Source organism: Plecotus auritus (genome assembly GCF_963455305.1).
Source record: "Plecotus auritus genome assembly, chromosome: 5".
NCBI lineage: Eukaryota > Metazoa > Chordata > Mammalia > Chiroptera > Vespertilionidae > Plecotus > Plecotus auritus.
The window spans coordinates 13,573,755-13,597,189 of NC_137776.1; the positions used below are offsets into that span (position 1 = coordinate 13,573,755).

The 23,435-nt window shown below is 41.5% G+C and overlaps 1 protein-coding gene across 1 annotated transcript in view; it reads left to right on the forward strand.

The window, feature by feature from the left end:
- Window positions 1-23,435, forward strand: part of PARD3B (par-3 family cell polarity regulator beta) — a 925,380-nt gene that overhangs the window by 627,092 nt on the left and 274,853 nt on the right. Inside the window, exons 17-18 of the mRNA XM_080668084.1 lie at window positions 10,821-11,027; window positions 11,732-11,969. Of these exons, the coding sequence (XP_080524210.1) occupies window positions 10,821-11,027; window positions 11,732-11,969 (445 nt within the window). The remainder of the gene's footprint in view (window positions 1-10,820; window positions 11,028-11,731; window positions 11,970-23,435) is intronic.

Consider the following 23,435-nt stretch of genomic DNA (forward strand, 5'->3'; position numbering starts at 1 on the left):
CAGATAATCTTCTAACTACCCTGTGAGGGAGGAGCTATTATTATTTTTAAAATATTTTTATTCATTTCAGAAAGGAAGAGAGAGGGAGAGAGAGTAGAAACATCAATGATGAGAGAGAATCATCAATCAACTCCCACTTGCATGCCTCCTACTGGGGATTGAGCCCGCAACCCAGCCATGTGCCCTTGACCGGAATTGAACCGGGATCCTTCAGTCCACAGGCCGACGCTCTATCCACTGAGCCAAACCAGGTAGAGCGAGGTGCTATTATTATCTGTCTTACAGATGAGGAAACAGGCACAAAGAGGTAAGAGCCTCACCTAAGTTAACACAGTTAGTACAGGGGTGGGCCTGGGACATGGGCCCAAACAGTTTGATGCCAAGGCCTATGCATCAGGACCAAGTAATAGGTATTGCTTTCAATATGAAATTATTAGCGAAGAGGCAGTTAATTAATGGAATAAAGAGATAACATGGTGCCCATTGGAAATATAACTCCAGAGAAAGCTAGGAGTCATACATCTCTATTTTCTAAAATGTTGGGATCTTACTACCCTCAGGTGATATTTCACAAATGTTAGGGGACTGCTCCACATTCCCTGGTGTTATCACTTCATGTGTGTTCATCTTTACTTCACACATGGATTATAACCTTCTGGAGGAAACTAGATGCCTTCTCTTTTTATTTCTGAGGCATCAAAGAAAGTGGGAGGAACTTTAGCTCAAAGATTGTTCAGACCAGGAAAACCTCATATCTGAGTAGCATTGCCAAGTCAATAGGCCAACATTGTTTTGTTGGTAAATTCCAGGCACTTAAAAGAGGAATGAGAAGAGAGTAGAGTCCAGTGATTGTGCTGAGATTTACATAAGATACAGTACTAAAGCACTACCTCTCAGGAATGGTTTTCAAGTCACCGGGGAAAGGGAAATCACAAAACACAGTTGGAAATCTCCTAAATGCATCTTAAAGTAGATGATACAAAATTATTTCCAGCAGATAGCTGTACAGACAGTCCTCCAGTTAGGTCGGACTTGATGTACGTCATTTTGTGGTTATGTCGCCATCTCCTATTTATTTATATATAAAAAAAGTTCCGTCATTTCAACATATGTACATATGTGCTTTATGTTTTTTATTATTTATTTACCACAAGTAAAGGTCAGGAATTGTTATCTTTTACATTTTTTTTTAATTGTTTCACTTCATTACTGCTGTGTATGTGCTCCATGTGAGTGATGTAGGTGCTTATGTAGGTGGGTACCGACTTACGGCAGAAATTGCGTTACATCGCACTGTAGGAATGGATCTCTGATGTAACCCGAGGACTTACTATATCTTCAGTCAAGCATCAGACCAGCTGATTGGCTTCTGATTAAGGATGGGGGCATACGAAAGATTTAAATGTTGAATACAAGGGTCACACTCCCTGTGATAAGATGATAATGACATGAGCATCAAGCAGAGACCATTACTCACACCTATAAGAATAGCTATGATCAAAAAGACAAGAGGTAATTAGCAAATGTAGGATGTGGAGAAAAGAGAACCTTTACGCAGTTGGTGGGAATATAAATTGGTACAGTCACTATGGAAAGAATTAGAACTAGAACTATCATGTGATCCAGCAATTCCACTTATGACTAAATATCCAAAGGAAATGAAATCACTATTTTGAAAAGATATCTGTACTCCCATGTTTGCTGCACATTATTCACAATCGCCAAGACATGGAAACAACCCAAGTGTCCGTTGGTGGATGAATGTGTAAAGAAAATGTCACACACACACATACATACACACACACACACACACACACACACACACACACTGGAATGTTAGTTGAAAACCCCACCATTTGGGACAACCTGGATGGACCTTAAGAACATTATGCTAAGTGAAATATATCAAACCAAGAAAGACAATTACTGTATGATCTTGCTTATATGTAGAATCCAAAGAAGCCTGACTCATCGAAAAAAAGAATAGAAGGGTGTTTGCCAGGAGCTGAAAAAGGTGGGAAACAGGGAGATGTAGGTCAGTTATAAGATGAATAAGTTCTACTGTACAGCCTGGTGACTATATTATATATCTGAAAGGTCCTAAGAGAGTAGGTCTTAAATATTCTCACCAAACACACACACACACACACACACACACACACACACACGTAAGGTAATGGAGGTGCTAACTAACCTTACAGAGGTAATGATTTCACAATATCAACATGTATCAAATCATCACGTTGTACACCTTAAACTTACACAGTATTATGTGTCCACTATATCTCAATGATAAATAATAAAAAGTAACCCGGGGATTAAAAACAAAAAACAAAAAACGGAGACTCACAGAAATCAGTCCATTTCTCCCAACTCCTGCTCTCTCCTTGCCAGGCATTTGCTCTAGAACACATTGTCATTGAGTGAGATGGTGAGTGAAATTGCTCTCCTTACTTAACTTATTTTATCCTGCCCCTCCTCCCTCCTTCTCCTCCTCTGTAGCTCTCTTGGGATATGATCCACTGTGTGTGGTGTGGTCTCATTTTGAACAGGAAAGAACTTTGTAAATTAGAAAGCAGCAAGAGAATGTGAGTTACTAATTACACTTGTCTTCTGTTCCTCTTAGGACCAGGCACAATTCTGAGCAACAAAAAATGCTCAGAAAACAATGGTAGCCGACTTGATTTTGGCTTGACATTCATTAGATTGAAATCTTGCTTAATGTGTATCTACGAAGAGATTGTTATTTATGTTAACACCAAACTGAAAAACCTCGCTTTCTCAGTCATTGAGAATTTGAAGTTGTTTTTAGTACAGTCGGCTCTAAAAAGGGATAAAATAATAAAGCAAAATGTATAAAAATAATGTTTGATCCTAAAAAATACATCTATTTACACATTGTGTAAAAATATCTTCCTGTGGATACCATCCAAGAAATCAGTTTGACCTTTTAGTTATGCTAATGGTTTTTAAAGAAAGTTATTAGAATTCTTTATATTATACTTTGTTTTGAGAGTACTATCACAAAGGACCCGTATAACACATAAACCATTCAACAATCAAAAGCAGAAGAAAAATGTGTTGTCAAAGCAAGTCATACAAAGAGTAAATGGTAAAAAGGAAAGGGGGTGAGTATCCCTGAAACAGTTTGTGTTCAGAGTGAAAAGCCTGTTACCAAGATATACAAGGAGGAGCTGGAAGATAAATAAAGGTGTTCTGGGCAGTGGGAAGAGATAAGATGACTGGAGTGCATATAAGAAGGTGGAAATGACAGGAAAGGTTGATATTATAAAGAGAAGTCGAGGGAAAGGAATGACTATTATAAAAAGAAAGACCAAAGCATAGAGAAGATGACTGAATAGTTATAGGTAGGGCAGACATTACTGAATCCTTGAAAGTGGCCCCAAAGGAACCTAAGGGCTGTGTTAACAAAGAACAGGATGCTCTGTGTGGGCTTTGAGGAAGTGAAGCAGTTGTGGGGTGTGTTTCTCCAAGTAAAACTTTATTCACTCTCACAGCATCGGAGAAAGGGGGCATCTGAGTGCTATAATGACCCTTTACTTTCACCTTCATTTACTCCTACAACAAATATTTATTTAGCACTTCTCTGTGCTGAGGATACAAAGATCAGCAAGACTAAGGACATGGTAGGTGGCATTTATCCATCCTCTTATCCTATTTCACAGGTAGAAAATCTTGCCACTAAGTCAGTTTGTTTGACTCTCAAAAATTAATCTTCCCCCCCCCCAACCCCCACCACCCCCCGGTAAATAATAAAAGTGCTGAGGTTTTTTGTTACATTTTTGTTTTCTTTAAGTAGCCATAATTTCCTCCAGAGACTGATGCTATTTCTCTAATTTTTAAATTCATTATTGTCTTCGATGCCTATTTTGGGTGGTTTTTAAATGTATATGTTTGTTTTTAATCCAGTGGCATTTTCCTGATAAGGCAGGTAAAGGAAAACTAAAATATTAAAACAAACCAGTCTATTGGAATGATTTTTGTCTGAGTTCTTCAGTTACCTTAACAGAATCTACCCAGAGGTGTGGCTGTATTTTTTTTTTAAGTAATTTACCCATGAAGTTGTGCCTTTTTCTTATCCACAAAATAAAAGAAGACAGAAAAGTGTCATAGGAATATTTTTCAGTGTGATAAATTCACTATTATTTTTGTTGAACATAATTTGAGTCCAGGAAAGAAATCAAAATATGGCATAAGATTTTGACTGTCAGTATTTAAAAGAAGGAATCTTTAGCAATGAAAATTTAAGTGTATAGCAACTCTTGGCAAAGATTTAAAGACCTTTGGAGGGCCATGACCATACACACAATCGAAGCATTAGTTGTATTTGTTCACCTAATCTTCCCATATTTTCTCTTGATATTTTCACTTTAAAATAGATAATGTTTGAAGGCAGAGGAGGGATTATGCAAATATATGAATCTTAATGAGAAGTTGATTATTGAACATTTTGACGTGAATGTCAGGAAATGATGAAAGACCCAGGAATTTATTAAGGCTTAAGAGAAAAAACTCTGCTCCCAGAGAACTTAGAAATTGCCAGTAAAAGAACTGAGACCCAAATGACAGCAGATAATGTATAAGCCAGATGACTTTATGCCCTGTGGTAATGACTAGGAAATGGGGCACGCTGATAAGCTTGGAATGATGATCAATATTTGGAATACTGAGATAGGCAAGAAAGTAATTAGTCCCATTATGGACACAGTTAGCACAGATAACACAATTTGGGAAATTATACATTTGGATATTATGGGAAAATTTTTTTCGAGGTTAATGGATTTGCAATGATATCTATTAAAGCACATAAGACATTTTGCCTCTAGGGAAACTACTAAAAAAATCAAATATACAAAATTTTCAGTAAGTGTAATCTAAAATAAAAAGACAAAGTGGGATATGTTAATGAATAAAATGGTGCTGTGACTTCCTACTTGGAATTTATAATAATTTCTCATTCAAAGAGTTTTAAGGCTATTAATTTCACATCACAACTCCCCATGAAGCAAGTAAAGCATTTCTATTGTATTTGCCCAAGTTCATTGCTCATAATACAGAAAGGCCAAATTGATAATGAAAGCAAGCTATCTTGATGAATTCCTGGCTTTTCAAGCTTCATGCTGTGACCCCTGGTTAGCATTGCAATCATTTTGGTCCCCAATTTACGCCTGGGCACAATTCCTTTATTTTCGAGAGAGGGGCTCCAGCTTAATTAATTTCCACTAAGTGCCTTGAGGACCATTGATGTTATTGAAATGAGCAGATTAATACGTTATTTATTGTTAATTTATCATAAATATTTGTTAATTATTAAGTTCTAGCTGGTGGAAAAACTTGCCATGTATTTGAAAGTGAATACCTTCCCCAAAACAATTTCCTATGTTTTAATAAGAATATATTGGAAGCAATTTCATCAATAATGGAAGATCTAATTACTGGTCTTCTGGATTAAGGCATTCTTTTAATGTGAGACTTTAATGCTGGTATGGGAAGTTCAAACATTGCCAATGAAACCTCTGACTAATTAAATGATTATGGCCTAAAGGGAAGGGCAACCATGGCCCCATCATTAATCTTCCCACAAATAGCCTCTATATGTGACGAATAGATGGAGAAGTGTAAGGAGTTATTTGGGGGGGGAAATCAGGTTCAACTTTTAAATTAAAAAATAAAGGAAGTGTATCTGTATGAAGCTCTCTTTAGCTTTTGCAGAAGGAATGGTTATATTTAAGAATGCAGTGGTAGCCCAGCTGGTGTGGCTCAGTGGTTGAGCATTGAGCTATGAACCAGGTTCAATTCCCAGTTATGGCACATGCCTGGGTTGTGGGCTAAATCCCCGAGGTGTGCAGGAAGCAGCTGATCAGTGATTCTCTCTCATCATTGATGTTTCTATCTCCCTCTCCCTCTCCCTTCCTCTCTGAAACCAATATATTTAAAAAAAATGCAGTGGTAGATTGAACCAAATGAACTGTGCTGGGCCTTCATTTATCCACATGTTTAGAGGTAAAGTATAATAATTATCATCAATGTTTTATGAGCATATACTGTGTGATAGGCATTCTTGTATCCTTGTCTTATCCTCATTTTACAGATTACAAAACTGAGGCTTAGAGAGTCAATAACTCAAGAAATAAGTAGCCGAGTGGGGCGTGTTGGGATTTTCCACAGCCTCTCCTCTAATCACTCTGTGTGAACCACTACTCTCTGGACTGTTTTATTCTCTATTATCTTAATCACGTGCTTTGTAAGGAACTAGCAGCAGTTTCAGCCTGAGGGCAGGGGCAGGAATCCAAGTCTGCATCAGAGAAATTGAGGTTCACATCCAAACAATGGTCCGGGAAGGACTTTCTGTTTCGCGGTTGAAGTGGGCCTTCGTAGCTAGAAGGCTGGTACAGTGGTTTCTCAGTCATTTAAGAATCTGTTTTGTAGTGACCCCTCTCCACCTACACAGGAGCGCTGAACTTCCCTCTACCCACATTTTTAATACTCACGGGAGAACTGGTGGCATGACTCCTTTAAATCTTTAATCTTGGTGTGTGTGTCCATTCTCTTCATGACACTACTTTCCTAGATGGCATGGAGTAGTGGAAGTGTCTGAGGGTGGGTGGGGTCAAGAGACATGACCCTGAAATTCCCCTTTACATAAGGAAGTCTTCTGGGACCAAGTCAAGACAGTCCCCTTCATTTGAGAACAGAAGAATGTTTGAAAGTGTTACAACATCTTTTTAAAAATGATTACAGCCTGGCCAGTGGGCTCAGTGGTTGAGCATCCATCCATGAACCAGGAGATTACGGTTCAATTCTCGGTCAGAGTACATGTTCGGGTTGCGGGCTTAATCCCCAGTAGGAGGCATGCAAGAGGCAGCTGATCGATGATTCTCTCATCGTTGATGTTTCTATCTCCCTCTCCCTCTCCTTTCCTCTCTCAAAATCATTTTTAAAAAAAGATTACAATCATATTTCTTTCAGAGGCCTTTATTTTAAGGGAATATTTGGCACATGGAATTACAGAATATTTTTATTATACCGCCTATTTTTGACACGGAAGATTCTTCTTTTCACACCTTGATAACTGTTGGATCATTTATTTTGAGAAGTTTGTGTATGTCAGGTTCATATTTCTGATGGTGAGATAAGTTTATCAGGATCTCAGAGAACATGGTCAATGGACATAGAAATTATAGGTTACACAATAAAGCCTTCTTACTGAGCGTTGGAAGATGTATTCCTTGGCCTGTGCACCTAGTCTAAGCTCTGGAAATCACTGAGCAGTCGTACTCAGATCAGTTCTGTAGATGCTCAAAGTGGGACAAATAAACACTCAAATTTGGACAAAGTCCACCCCATGACTGATAACACGTGGTATTCATAGATCACTCTCTCAGACAATTGCTTAAACTCAGCCACAGCCAATATCATATCAGCTACAGATGAAAACGTGAGGAGTGATCATATTTTAGGGTGACTTCAATGGGATAGAATGACTGAGATTTTTATTTTGATTAATTACTTATTTTATACTATCCCTTCAAAGAGACCTTTTCTTTTATTGGGAGCCTAGAAAAAATATTTGTGTAGTTAGGCTAAAAATAGACAGTGAATCTTCCCATTCTAAAAGCTATGGAATTCCCAATGCAATGTGAATCTAAGCTGGAATTGGCGAGGGCAGTAGAAAAGAGGGATTGCATGTAACATTTTATTGTACATCATGAAATCTGTATATGGTAGGGTACTTTTTTCCAAAGGTTCTGTTGCAATTGAGTGCTGATGCCCATCAATTGACATAATAATCCCTCCCGCAACCAGTAACCTCGACCTCTCCTTAGAAGCCTTTTGACACATAGGGAAATGCGAGCCCTGGTCAAGGTCTATGTCAGAGTCCCCTTTCCATTGGAGATTCAGTTCCATCAGGTCAATGAACCTGTAAATCCTTGTAAAAACCTTCCTGAGTTTGGATTCTCCTCTTTACCATCACTCTTTCTTTCACTGCTACATCCTGTTCCCTCCCTGGGAATAAATATAAACACGTGTTTCAAGCCTGAAAACCCCGGAGTCCACATTACAACCTAGGACTCAACCACCCTTTTTGCCTTTAGTTTTACTATGTACTGCATCCAAGAGCACCACATTGTCATTGTGGCCAGCGTCAGTTGATGCTTCTAATTTGTGATGTCTATTTATACAAAGTGAATCTTATATGCATATTTGTATAACCCATGGGCACAGACAATAGTGTGGTAGGCTTGGTTGGCGGGGGGGGGGGACGAGGATGTAGGGAAGGGGGAGGGGACCCATGGCGGAATAAAAGGGGACATCTATAATACTTTCAACAATAAGGATACATTTTTAAAAAACAAAGTGAATTCATTGCTGGCTCTATTAATCCTACAAAGTCCATGAATCCTTAATGTTCAGTGTTCTTAGAATGAGCAGCAATGTATTTGTTCCTTCTCAAATATAACTTCTCGCTAAGCTTCAGATGAGCTCCTTTAGATAACATGCCTTCTATCGTGGATGATTTATTCACTTTCATGTTCCCTGGAATTTATTGCTAGAGGTTGATGTGAATACTTACAGTTTGGGTTCTAATATAATCTCCTGGATGGCAATTAATAAATAAAAGATGGTTACTATTGTCAACAGAAGGATGAGGCTTTCTCACTTTCATCTCCGTGTTTTCACCAAACTTCCTATCAAACATCCCTAGGGCTTGATGGTGTAAAATATTTTCTATAAACTCCAAAGCTTTTACTGTTGCTTCAATACCCCAAGCCTCCATGTTGCTTTTTTGTTTTCTTGTCAGAAATGATCTTACTCGATTTCTGTTTATTCAACTTACCTTCCTTCCTGCGAATAGAAGAAACATCTCCCTTTATGAATTTAGTAGGAATGTATTCTCAATATTTATGACTTGCAAGTTTTACCTGAAACATGTCCCTGAAATCTATTGGGATTTTGTTTCTGGCTTAGTCTCATCTCTGTTGCATTTATTGGAGATGCACTGTCCCTCTTTGAAATGCAGTGTTTATTGTCATCATGTATATTGTTCAAAGTGCAAAATTGCCTCCTGAAAGTTAATGATGAAACTGTAAAAACATATCCAATTTTTGTAGTTTGCCTGCTTGACAAGACTCGGGGCTAATCTAAACTAATGCTCTTTTAGAAACGAGGCATCTGGAGGCCACTTGAAGTAGCCTGAACATAATCAAGAAGAAAGCAGAGGCCAAATGACGTTAGGCAGCGTGATGCAGAAAGGGTGGAGTTAGGCTGCCGCAGGACAGCGCCCAGTTCTGACACTTAAGTGTGTAACTTTGGGCCAAGTATTTCACTGCTCTGTGCCTCAGTTTCCTCATCCGGAATGGGGCTAACAATCGTTCAGTAGCACAACTCTTAGGCTTATAGTAAGGTAATACAAGTAAAGCACTTAGAACAGGACTAAGCATCGTTAGCTGTCAGCACTATTGTAATTGTTTTGACTATTTTTAATATATGCAGGACTTATGGAAGGTGTGTGTTGTTTTTTAATGTTATGTGTGTTTATGTAGGCATTTCATCTTTGCGTAAGCATTACTTCTTTTGTATTCTTTGCATTACTTAGTGCTGGGTTAAGCAATTGGTATTAAAGGTGGGTGCAGTAGCAGAGCAAAGATACTGATCGTAGTTCAGTGAGCCCTACTGTGTGCTAGGCACTGAAGTGTAGGTACTTTGTGTACACACCCCTGAATATGCACGCCATCTATGTCTACTGAAAACCTGCAGAGGAGCTTATTTCCGGGAATGCAAGTGTAGCCTTGTCATCATCATCACCTCCTTTGTAACTGGAGAGCATCATGAGCCCTGGCTCTGGTGGCAAAGAGCCCTGATAGAATCCCTTCCATCTGCACAGTGAGCCTGTGCTGCTGGTACTTGTGTAGCCGACTCCTGTTGTGGACAACGGGGAGCTGGCAGTGGTGGGAATGAGGGAAAGGAGGCAGATACAGGGCAAGACAAACAGCACAAATGAAAAATAATGTGCATCAGATCACAAAGTATTAAAACCTATTTAGGTATTGCTTATTTCTTTTTGGAATATTACATCATATAAAAAAGCTGCCCCTTTGTAAATACCCAAATAGAAATAATTTGTAACAATAAGCATTCACACAGAAAAGCTATTTTCTTGCTCGCTTTGCTTTATTTATCTAGAGACTAAATAAATGGTATTCACCATGCACTAATAGCCACCAGAGTAAGGTAAAGTATTTAATCACAAAAATTGCAATCGCTTTAGTGTTCTTTGATTTCTGTGTGTAGGGTACTTAATAATTACAAAAGCAGTGATGGAAGTCATAAAAGCTACAGGATATGGGGGTGCTTGAGATGGGTACTGGAGAACAGCATCCACTACGTTAGGCGCTCTGTGTATGTATGTGTGAAAGTGTGTGGGCATATGCACACACAGTCATATACACACTCTCACACATAGAATCTCTCAGACCGCTATAACCTTTCAAATGTATATTTATGTGTGCGTGTGCATATGCATATATATACACACATACATGTTTATTTCTATATATGGTATCATTTTAAGTCTTTCCACAACTTTGTACAAAAGGAAATTAAGGTTCAAAGGAGTCAAACCACTTGCTCACAATCACAATAAGAGGCAAAGCTGGGGTTTATCCCCAACTGCCACCCGCTCAGGTAGAATCCTTTTTGTAAGATGCCCCAGCAGATATAGTTTTGGAACAGCAGATCTTTCCAGGTCACCAGCCTGCTCGGTAGAAAAAAGGTGACCGTTTGCCTTTCTCTTCCAGAATCTCCAAGCAAGGATTTCGGCCCCACGCTGGGCCTGAAAAAGTCCAGCTCCCTGGAGAGCCTGCAGACCGCGGTGGCCGAGGTGCGCAAGAACGAGCTGCCCTTCCACCGGCCCCGGCCGCACATGGTCCGCGGCCGCGGCTGCAACGAGAGCTTCCGCGCGGCCATCGACAAGTCCTACGACGGCCCCGAGGACCTGGACGCCGGTAGGGCCCCATGCCTCCTGCAATGGCTCCTTCATCCCGTTATTATCCGCGAATCCCGGGCAAGAGTGTGTGCTTAACTACGGAGAAAACTGCCTTAAGGATCCCAATTATAGTTTCGATATTAAAAGTAATTATTTCCCCGATATGTTTTGCCCTTTGGCTTAACGAACGTGAAATTGCATACGGCAATGTGCAATTTATTCTACTGCGCAGATGCGAAAGAAACGTTCGCTGTCACTTTCCTGCGAGGACCAGCTGTCATTCCCCCTGCGGGTGGGAGCACTCAGTCTGCGTGTCTTGACATTCTTATTGGAGCCATTAGAAGCAGCATCAACCCCAGGACCAACCGCATTAATGGGGTGGAAGCAGTCGGGTTATCTTGCGCTCAAAAGCCTCTCCTGGAAATTACTCCCCCTGCTTGTTGCCCAGCACGTGCGCTTGCTGAGCTGATCAAGGTGAACAAGCTGGCGTTCAGAGAGATTCGGGCTTTCCCATGCATCACACCTTTCCTACTCATCTCCCACTCCCTGCACCGAACCACATTTAGGTAGCTGTCTCTTCCAAGGGTACAAGTGGCCCCGGGGAAGGGGAGACCTGCAGTGCGCTTTTATTCACTCTTCTGAGTTAATGCATTTTAACTTTTCTTGGGATGCTAACACGGGGTGCCCCTGACCGTGTGTGTGGATATTTTTTTCTCTGCACAGACGCATTGTCTGATAGGAGCTCTCACTCTGGCCATGGAGCCCTGAACTGTGACTCGGCCCCTCCGGGGAACTCTGAGCAGGAGGACCTGGAGACTAAAGTCAGGAAAGCCAAAAAGACGAAAGAGAAGGAGAAGAAGAAGGAAAAGGGCAAAGCGAAAGGCAAGGAGAAGAAGCAGAAGGAGGAGAGTGAAGATCCAGAAAGGAAGATAAAGAGGAAGGGGCTCGGTGCCATGCTGAGGTAGGGACTTGCTTTGAAGGCTAACTTGGTTTTGGTTTTCATTTGTTCGTATCCCGTGGTGAAATCACCCATTTGTGTGCATTCAGCGGAATGCATACAACTTTAAACTGAGAACGCACTTGCTCCTTTTCTGCGGACGCAGAAGGAGACTTCTTGAGTGGCTCAGAAACGCATGGTGATGACAAGAAGCTATTCTATATCCGTTGTCAAAGACGTGGGCAATTCCCGCAGCCCCTGGTACGAAAGTGCTATGCAGATAAATTAAATGTGAGTCCTAACCGTGACCTTTAGGACAATCTCTTTGAATCAAAGAAGACTGTCCAGATGAACCACACCCCCCTCTCTAACCCCCTGAGTCTAGGTGTGTACGGCCGGGCCTGTGGGCACATTGGCTATCACCTACAGAGGCTCTGAGGTCCAGTGGAGGTGTCACTGGGTCCGGAGTCAGATGACACTGGTCTGAACTCATGCAGTAACTTCTGGGCTTCACACATACTTCTTACTGCCCTGAGCCTGAGTTTTCCCACTTTCAGAGGCCGGCATACCTGTTCTCCTGACACGTGGGGAGGTGAGACAAGGTCTCATGTGCAATTGCTCCATTGACTAGGCATGGTCGCAGGTCCAGTCCAAAAACACCCCCTGCATTTGGGTTGGTGTCAGGACCACACCTGCTTCTCAGTCTGCAGCCAAGGGGGGTAGGGTGGGGGGGAAGGCACTATTACAACAAGGATAGGGTTTTACTTAACTGGTTGTACCTGGTGTAATCAGGTTGTTGGGTGCCCTTCTGTGGGCCACTTTTGTGAATTTTTCAGGGGGCTCCCTACTGTACCAATAGTGATGCCGGAGTTTCATTTTCTCACTGACTTCCTGAGGCCCTCTGATCTCAGACCACACAGCCCTGGGGCCTCCTCACCCCAGCTGGCCCACCACAGTCCGAGATGGCCGTAGCCTAACTTCCTCTACAGCATCCACTCAGCTCACTGGAAAGGTGATTTCTTGTGCCTTCAAATGCCAGGACAGCCTGTTCCCCGGTTCCCTTTCCTCCTCACCCTGCCCCAGGATGCCCACCCAGCCTGCCACCCTCAAAATTCTCCAGGGCAGACTCAGGCATGGCTCTGCCTCCCTCACTCAAAGGCCAAGTGCCAAACTCCCAGGAATGCTCTCATGCTGGGGAGATCAGAAAATGTTTGCAAGTCACCAAACAGATATGTAGGAAGTGGGATGACAATCTCCTTTCATGCAATTGCCGTCACATTTTCTGAGGGGATTTCCTGTAGCCTTCCCATTAATTTTGTTGGTGTGAGAGATAGAAACGCCCCTGTTCATTACTTTCCTTACTCTTATAATTTCTCGTCACAGAAAACCTCTCTCTCTCAGTCTCTACCCTCTGTCCCATGGACTGAAGGTGAGTGAGAGGAGGGGATAGTTGATGAATCACTTTGGCCCTCATATTAAACCCTTAAGGAGATCTCTCTCTTAAAGTTGCTGAGTGGTATTAGATGTTCTCATTGTCTGGATCTTGAACTGAAATTTCTGGCAGAAATGGAAAATTCCATTTGATATTTGTTATTCATATATATGTATACACACACACACACACACACACACACACACACATATCTATGAATACTAGAGACCCGGTGTACGAATTCGTGCACAGGTGGGGGTCCCTCAGCCTGGCCGGAGATCGGGCTGATCGGGACTGTCTCACCCATTCCCAATTGGGCCTATTGGGGCCAGGAGGTTGGCCGGCCGGCCCCCATCGGGGCCCCTCAGTGCTGCTGGCCAGGGGGAGGGACCATGGGAGGTTGGCTGTGGGAGCGCACTAACCACCAGGGGGCAGCTCCTGCATTGAGCATCTGCCCCCTGGTGGTCAGTGTTTGTCATAGTGACCAGTTGTAATGATTGCTTAAGCTTTTCTATATATAGATATCCTCTCTGTTCAGTCGTTTATATATAACAGTTGTTCATATGTGTGAATACCACATCCATTTGAGGCTAGGGTTCAGGATCTGGAAAAGGGGCCGATGCACAAATGAAGACACTAGTCAAGAAATATGAATTTAGAAGGCATGGGGGGCCCGGTGGAAAACTTCCCTCTAGTGGAGAAGCTCTCTGACTTCTCGGTCCTGTTTGCTTTTATTCACTGGAATACACATTTGCCCTTTAGGAATGCACACAGGCATATGAAAGGTAAAGTTTGGTAAATAATAAAAGGATTATCAGGTTAGGAGATTGCCTTGAGCCATTTGGCCAACAACAGGACAATATCATGCTGATTTTCAGCCCTGCTGAATATCACATTGATATGCTAACTAATGTTGGTCTTAGTCTCTGGCATATATGGAAAATAATGCAATAATTAAATAATAACAGTAATAAACTCTGTGTTTCACATACTCATAAACTCCTATATATGACATTTAGGGGACACAAATAATACTGATACCAGTAGACAGATCTCTCAAAGATCAAGGAAATGGATTCTCTCTGAAGAACCTCTGGAAAGGAACACAGACCTGCCAACCCCTTAATTTCCACCTGTTTTTGTTGTTTAAGCCACTAAGTTTGTCACACTTTTTTATGGCATCAATAGAAAACTAATATAATTATCATAATAATTATTACTATTTCTTTAATGTAATAGTAATTGATAAGGAAAAAAATTCTATAAAGGCTTAACTAGAGTCGTCTATAACTGTCAGAGCTTCCCATTTTCTAGAATCCTATCTAATAAAAGAGTAATATGCAAATTAACCATCACTCCGCTACACCCACAAGCCACGCCCACAAGCCAATCAGGAGCGAATATGCAAATAAACCCAACCAAGTTGGCTACGGCCACAGAGAGCAGGAGGGAGGCTTGGGTTTCCCCAGCAATGGAGGAAGCCAAGCTTTCTGCCTGCCCTTGCTGGCCTAGGCCTCCACTCAAGGCTACAAAGTTTCAATGATAGAAGATACATAAATCCAAAGAGAAATGGTGGCAGCCACAGAGCTGGAAAGAGCAGGAGGCTAGGGTTGCCCCCGGCGATGGAGGAAGCCAAGCTTTCTGCACACCCTGGCTGGCCCAGGCCTCTGCTTAAGGCTACAAAGTTTCAATTATAGAAGATACATAAATCCCAATAGAAATGGCTGCCGCCACGGAGCAAGCAGAAGGCTTGGCTACGCTCCAGGCTACAAAGTTTCAATTGTAGAAGATAAATAAACCCCAGATACCAGGGCCTCTGCTTGGGTCGCCAGGGGGCGTGGCCAGCCTGCAAACCACCACAGGCCCCTCGCCCAGGCTGCCCACGCCCCAAGGGAACCCCCACCCTGATCCGGGACACCCTTCAGGGCAAACCAACTGGCCCCCACCCGTGTACCAGGCCTCTATCCTATCTAATAAGAGTAATATGCAGATTGACCATCACTCCAACACACAAGATGGCTGCCCCCATGTGGTCAAAGATCCTGCCCCCATGTGGACACAAGATGGCCACCACAAGATGGCCAGCAAGGGAGGGCAGTTGGGAGGGACCAGGCCTGCAAGGGAGGGCAGTTGTGGGCGATCAGGCCAGCAGGGGAGGGCAGTTGGGAGGGACCAGGCCTGCAAGGGAGAGCAGTTGGGGGCAATCAAGCCTGCAGGGGAGGGCAGTTAGGGGTGACCAAGCCGGCAGAGGAGGGAAGTTGGGGGCAACCAGGCCTGCAGGGAAAGGCAGTGAGGGGTGACCAGGCCTGCAAGGGAGGGCAGTTAGGGGGGACCCAGGCCTGCAGGGGAGGGCAGTTAGGGGGGACCCAGGCCTGCAGGGGAGGGCAGTTAGGGGCAAACAGGCTGGCAGGGGAGAATTTAGGCATCAATCAGGTTGGCAGTGGTTAGGGGATGATCAGGCTGGCAGGCAGAAGTGGTTAGGGGCAATCAGGAAGGCAGGCAGGCGAGCAGTTGGGAGCCAGCAGTCCTGGATTGTGCGAGGGATGTCCGACTGCCCACCGAGATTGGGCCTAAACGGGCAGTTTGACATCCCTCGAGGGGTCCCAGATTGGAGAGGGTGCAGGCTGGGCTGAGGGACACTCCCCTCCCCCGTGCACGAATTTCATGCACCGGGCCTCTAGTATTACTATATTAAGCCTTAACTTGATATTTTACTTCAGATGATTGGATTCGGCAGGTTCATACGCCATTGCCCATAACACAGAGCCGGCTTCTCCTGTTGTTCAATACCTGCTGTATTTTCCTCAGTTAGAAATCAGAGGGCCTCCTAGATCCTTTAGACATCTAGCAGCTCAGGGTTTGTTCCTTTCTACTATTTCAGCAAAATTAGGATCTGAAAAGCGGTGTTTGATTTTCTCTCTGGTGTAAAAATAGCAACTGTTTTCCATAGCCTTTCGCATCTGAGTATGGGAGCATATTGGAGCTCCTGCTACATGCACATTTTCAACAACAAAGAACACAAAAGCTGTTACCATTAGCCAAGAGATTTTGCCTTAATTCTCATCTGTTGCTCAGATGCTATTGACTTAGTTTCTTTCTTATTTAAAAAAGATTGATTGCTTTAAGGTTCCCTAGGAGTTAGATGTGTGGTGTAAATATGTATTATTTTTTCCATTAGCTTTTTTCACAGACACTTGCCTGAACCTAGGGCTTTAATGTAGGTTGTGTACTTGTACCATTTACGGCGGCACCTGGCCAAGGGCCTGAGTGAGGACTGAAATTCTGCTTCCTTCTCCTCACCACGCCTTGCATCGTGGAAGTGCAAATATGTTGGCCGTGGCTATGCTTGTAAAAACGTTGTGTTGTGTGCTTTCCTGATATTAGCTGATCCAGTCCTGTTGGTGATATATAGTAAGTGGTACAGTGTAGCTGATTAATTAATTTGACCTCCTCCTGATCCTTTTGAAAAATCGTGGCGGATCTCATTAATTCATATCTTCGCATGTGTTGTCAGGGCCCAGGATGCTTATTCTGTGCTGATTTCAGAATGACCTTGCAGATTCAACCATGGCTTACACAGGCCATAAATTATCATGGAAAAATAGGCAGGGCTGGAACCCACCCACGTTGATAGTTTCCCTGTATCCTGTTTGCCTGCTGTTGAAAGAGAACGTTAGGGGTTCAAACCGCTTAAATTCCTCCATTATGTGTTTGGTTTCCTTTAGGCATTGTACTCTTTATGGCACTACCGTGTGGCCTGTGGCTCTTTGTAGCCAAAGAGTGAATGAAGCTCAAACCTCTCAATAGACACGCCCATTGCTATCAGCCTTAAGCCAACTTCCTGAGCTCTAGCAGATACTTCCTAAGCACTGAAGAGAAATATCCTTTGGCTAACAAAATCTTGCCTATCCAGAATGAAAAACCCAGGAATCAGTGTCTGATTTCTCTATTATTTATAACCTTGTTGATCTTTATATTCTTTAAACTGAATTCTGCCATAGATTTGTGTTTAAAATCCATTCTTTTATATCATAGCTGCTGTATTCTCCTCTTCAAATTATAGGCCACTCACTTCAAAAGCCTTTTGAATTGTCAACTGGTTTGGGATCCTGAATGGAAAACCTCGATATGGTTGATCAAGTAACCTTTTTCTGTATGTTTTTGTGTGATTTTGTTCTCAAAGGAATTGTGCCTACTGAACTCCATTTTAATGGATTAACAAAGAACAAAGTGTAAAATGTGCCAACAGAAACTTCATCTCTGCTTTTAAATTTTGTTAGCCCTTATTTATTTGATTAACAACGTATATCGAATACCTACTCATTGCCAAGCACATTAGTAATTATTCTTCAGCAAAGGCCTGCTTTGCATCAGGCACTGTTCTAGACACTGGGCATAAGCAATGAAATCCCCACTATTATGGTATATTTTTTGTCATAGTGAAGGAAGGAGAAATCACTTTTTAATTTCTTGAATTTAAAACAAAAATAAGGAAAATATTGCATAACCATGAAAACTACTTATAACAAGGCATTTCCCAGGAAGTGGTGAGCCATTTGCCTAAGAGACCTCTGGGAGAAAGCAGGCCCTTGTCCACTCAAGGGGATTAGCAGTCATTTGATTCTGTGCAACGGCTCTTGCAGAACTTACATTTCAGTGATGGGGAGAGAGTCAACAATTAACTCAAAATAGTTGAGATGATTTCAGATTGTAGTAGGTGCTATGAAGAAGGTAAGAAGTCAGAAGGGACAGCGTCATCTCACCCTTTGTAACTGTCTGAGCAGGTAACAGTGTGCATCTGCCCAGGCCACACTGAATTTTTAGCAGATATGTTATCAGAACTTTGCACACTGTGGTACTGATGCCAAATCACTGTATGCTTGCTTTTTTTTAAAAAAAATTGTCTGCTACATATTAGTATGGGGTGGTTATTTTTAAACCAGCTTCACATGAAGCCATTACAAAAAGCTAAGTATAAAAATTGTGTCTGTTTCAGTATACAAAGCCCTTTTATACCTGAAGTAAACGTTCTAAAGAAATGTGGTCTTTAATCCAAATAGTGAACTTGGTTTGCAGCTATTTGCATCAACTCTATTCCTCCTAGCCCATCAGTTGAATATTCTTTATTGTCACTTTTTAACTGAGCCCATGTATGTATGCCTAAAGGTTCAGGTTCTACGGAGCAAAGCCTAAATCATGAGCCCTAATGACAAAGGTATTTTTAAAAATCTAGAGGCATCAACTTTTTATTTCTAAACTTTTCAAATCTAAAGCATCTATGTTCATTTGATTTATACTAAAATATACCATATATCTTATTGAAATTAGGGCAAATCCATATAATGGCACTATACTGAGAGTTTTCAAAAAGAACTCTCCTACACATACATACACTCACTCTCACCCTCCTCTTCCTCCTCCTCCACCACCACAAGTAATAGCACAGACATCACCACTGCCAAATTCATACCTAACCTAGTTAAATAGCTGTCCCTTATGAGTTCTGAGTACTTCAATCTCCAGACTTTCATTAATCCCTTTGAGTCTCAGTCTACTCATCAGTAAATTGGGGATAATAACACATTCTCTCCAAGTTATTGTGATGTTTAAGTTCAACAACGTTTTCAGCAAGCTGTTAGCCTGACTTTACTTCTTGTCTCTTTCCCCAGGGCCCCACCCCAGACAGCCGAACATCCGTTATTGCCTTTGACTTGACTGACACCCATTAAATTTCCATTTCAATTTTTCCCTCCTCTAATCACTATTTTGTCTTTCAGATGAGCATGCTGTTTTTTTTCTTTAGCCTGGACAATTTTGCATAGCAAACTGTAATAAGTAATGACAGGTAAAAATCAATCAATCATTTATACTTTATAAGCTTTGCCTACCCCTTTCTCAATGTAACCGTGAACTATTTTCAAAGGTTATCTAATCACTTGATGGTGCTGAGTAGAGATAGAAAATGAACTCAAATAGAGAAACAGGTGTGTTTTTTTCTGTGTGTGTGGTTTTTTTTTTCTTTATGTATTTCAGATCAGAATGTATAGATGGGTTTTGGATTTGATGTTCTTAATGCATGGCTCATAATTATTTCATGGGGCTGCCTTGGAAGTTGTTTTATAATACATTACCCAGAAAGATACATTTTGACTTGGTTTTTAAATTAGGTTAGATAGAGACTGAGTACTCCAGGGAGTATGACATCTGTCGGACATCTCTCCTCTTTACCTTGATCCCCCGATGGCAGTTATAGGTCTCGTGTACAATAAATGTAATGTGGCTGTGCCTGTCATTACCTCTTTCTAGATAGTGGCTGTAAAATGCCTGGGTATCCCTTCAACTTTATGGGTATGAAGGGTAACCCAGCTAATGTAGCCAGGCCATGAAAGTTTAACAGTCATTTCCCCAACGGCAAAAGGCCATCCACAGGCTAGAGTTGAGGTACTTTGCTTCATGAAGTAGAGGCCAGTGTGAAACATGACATTTCAGATGAAAAACGAAAGCCAAAATAGGGCAAAGCTCTTAATTCAGGTTCGGGCTGGATACAGAAATACATTGACTACAGAGAGCCTTGCAAATCAGGGTAAAATGGCTGCATATATTGAGCCTGAGAGAAATGTATGACTTTGGCAAAAAAAATAATAATTTGCATGTCGAAGGCTACTATGCGTGCAGCCAGCCATCCTTGTCCCTGCTTTCTGTGATTGCAGAGGAAAAGAAATAGATACTAAAACCAAGTCAGACTTTCGTTGGGTTCATTTTTTTGTCTCTTTGGTAACTGAATTTTCCTACCTCGCAGTTCATCTTAAATTACTTACTTTCTCTTTCACAATAGGAGCCATACATATTTTGTTTCTTCATTTTGTTAATTTACCAATTTTCCTTTGAGCTACGTGCCCCAGCGATTTTAATTTTTCTTTCGAATTGGAAAGAGCTGTGACCCCCCTTTTTTTTTCATTCTGACTATCACAGGCCCAGGCTTAGAATGCTACATTTTATGGGCAGCAGTGTTGAGCCCATAATAGAATTGCAAAGTAGAGAGTGTAATATACCGATATCGACTTCCATTAAACCCAGTGGTGTGATAGCTGATAACGTTTATATATTTATGTATTCTACATCCTAGCTTTTGTTCATTTGCAACTAAGCACCAGAGAGGACAATTAGCACCCTAATAGGAATACATTGTGAACAGGAGAGCATGAAGGAGTGGCTGTGAGTGCCTGTGGGAAGAGGACAAGTGATATAAAACCATGGAGACAGATGCAAAGATGGGAACTAGAAAGTATAGATTACATTTGGATCAAACAAATGCAGGCTTGTGTGGTTGGCATCTTATTTCCTAACTAAAAGAAGCCCCAGAGACAGATGAGCTGCTCCTCAGATGGGCTGAGTACACAGACAAATGAGCTGTGGCAGTGCCCAGCCCCCAGAGTTTGTGTGGTGTCTGACTTCACTCACTTTTCTTTTAGGTTTTGCAAATCTCTTTCATGGTCTCTCCATAGAAAACAGCTAGAGTCTGTTTGGTTTGTTTTGTTTTTGTTAATCCTCACCCAAGGATATTTTTCCCATTGATTTTTAGACTAGAAGGAAGGCTGGGGGCGGGGGTGGGGAGGGGATAGAGAGAAACATCCATGTGAGAGCGACATTGATTGGTTGCCTCCTGCCCAGACCGGGACTGGGGATCAAACCTGCAACCCAGGTACGTGCCCTTGACCAGGAATTGAATTTGAGACCCTTGTGTATGGGCCGATGCTACAACCATTGAGCACACCAGCCGGGGTTCGTATCTACTTTTTAAACTAGCAGTTTTATTGATATGTAATTTACACGCCACCCCAATTCACTGATTTGTAGTGTACAATTCAGTGGTTTGTAACAGAGTCACAGAGTTGGACAACCATCACCACAATTAACTTAGAAAAGTTGTATAACCCCCAAGAGAAACATTGTAGCCATTACCATTCATTCCTTATTTCCATTTACCCTCCGTGCCCATGGCCCTGACCTAGGCACCACCAATCTGCGGGCTGTCTCTGTGGATTTGCCTATTCTGGACATTTCAGATAAAAGAAATTATGTAATATGTGGTCTTTTATGACTGATTTATTTCACCTAGCATAATGCTTTCAAAGGTCAGCTATTTTGTAGTGTATTTCAGTAATCCCTTCCTTTTTATTGCTGAATAATATCCCATTGTATGCAAATTCCACATTTTGTTTAGCCATTGATGGACATTTAGCCATATTTCCAGTTGTTTACTATTATGAATAATGCTGCTATGAACATTCTTTTATAAGTTTGAGCATATATCTTGGGACCATTGGATATATGTCTTGAGAAATTTCTGTATCTGACTTTTAAAAATTTTTTTCAATTATAGTTGATGTACAATATTATATTATTTTCAGGTGTACAAGATAGTGATACCTACGAAGTGCTCACTCAATAAGCCTAGTACCCATCTGACACCATACATAGTTATTACAATACTAGAGGCCTGATTCACGAAATTTATGCCTGGGGTGGGGGGGTCCCTCAGCCCAGCCTGCACCCTCTCACAGTCTGGGACCCCTCGCTCCTTACCACCCGCCCGCTCACTGCTCCTTACTGCTCCGCTCACAGCTCCTGGCTGAGCAGCGGCTTCTGGCTGAGCAGCACTCTCCCTGTGGGAGCGCACTGACCACCAGGGGGCAGCTCCTGCATTGAGTGTCTGCCCCCTGGTGGTCAGTGCGAGTCATAGTGACGGCCCTTCTGCTGTTCGGTCGATTTGCATATTAGCCTTTTATTACATAGGATTATTGACTGTATTCCCTATGCTGTGCTTTGTATCCCCATGACTATCTTTATAACTGACATTAATACTTCATATTTTTTTTCAGCTGTCAAACATGTCTGCAAATGTTTGTTTACCATTCTGTTTTTATAATGTGTTCATGGAGGGGCAAGGGACATCGATGGAGTTAATTATTGTAAAAATGGATAGGTAGCTTGTTTTCAAAATCATTTTAAAATCTGATTGCTCTCCATCGCCTTCCCTCCCTGCGTATATAATCTTGATTGCTCTGTAGCTCTGTTTATGGCTGTCCAAAGCAACATGATTTTCTCATACATATCACAGTGAACATGATCACGTAGACTATCAGCTGAAAGGCTTATTTGTTTAATTAAGGTTCTCTTCTCCTTTTCATAAGCATGCACAGCTCCCATTAACACTGATATGGATTATGAAAGAGCACTGGAGAAGAATAGACCCCTTTATCTCATTACTTTTCTTGGATAATGAGATGTAGATTTGTTAACAGATCAGAACGAAAGTCCAGTGGAAAAACACTGGCTTAACTTTTAGAAAAATGGTTACGCTAAAAAAAACTTTCACATGTGCTAAAGTGGAAGATACAGATTAATAAATAAACTCTATTAGCATTTGAGGTGAAATATAATTATTTAAGATGCTGGATTAATAAAATGCAAAAGATTTCCTAATGGACCTATTTGCATACTGATCTTAAGTAACTAATAAAACACATTAATAACAGTTTTATTCACATATATAAATACTCATAAGTTCCTAGTTGGGACTGTATTTGCCTAATTTGCTTTTTACCATATCCAGCACAATGTCATGTCCTTGTAAGATGTTTACATAATACTACTAGATAATGACATGTATAGATTTGATAATTTGCTTGAGGGGAAAAATGGAATTAATTCTTTGTGTAGCACCTTTTATCTGAGAATGTCAATGTAATTTACTAACATCCATCTTCAAGTTGCAGGGGAGATGGATGTGGCAGATAGTAGTTTTACTTTGCAGTTAATAAAGAATAAGACATTTAGAGTGGGACAGCCTGTCTGGAGTTAGACACTGAGCTGATATAATACCAAGACCCACCTGGATCATTGCTACTATTGTATTAGCATCTAATAATGCATTGACACCAGGCATAATTCTGTGTATACTTTCACATACCCTGTAGAATCCATACTTCTTTAATTTTTGCCATTCACTGGATTTTCTTGTCCTAAGTCAACATATAAAAGAGCAATTTAATAAC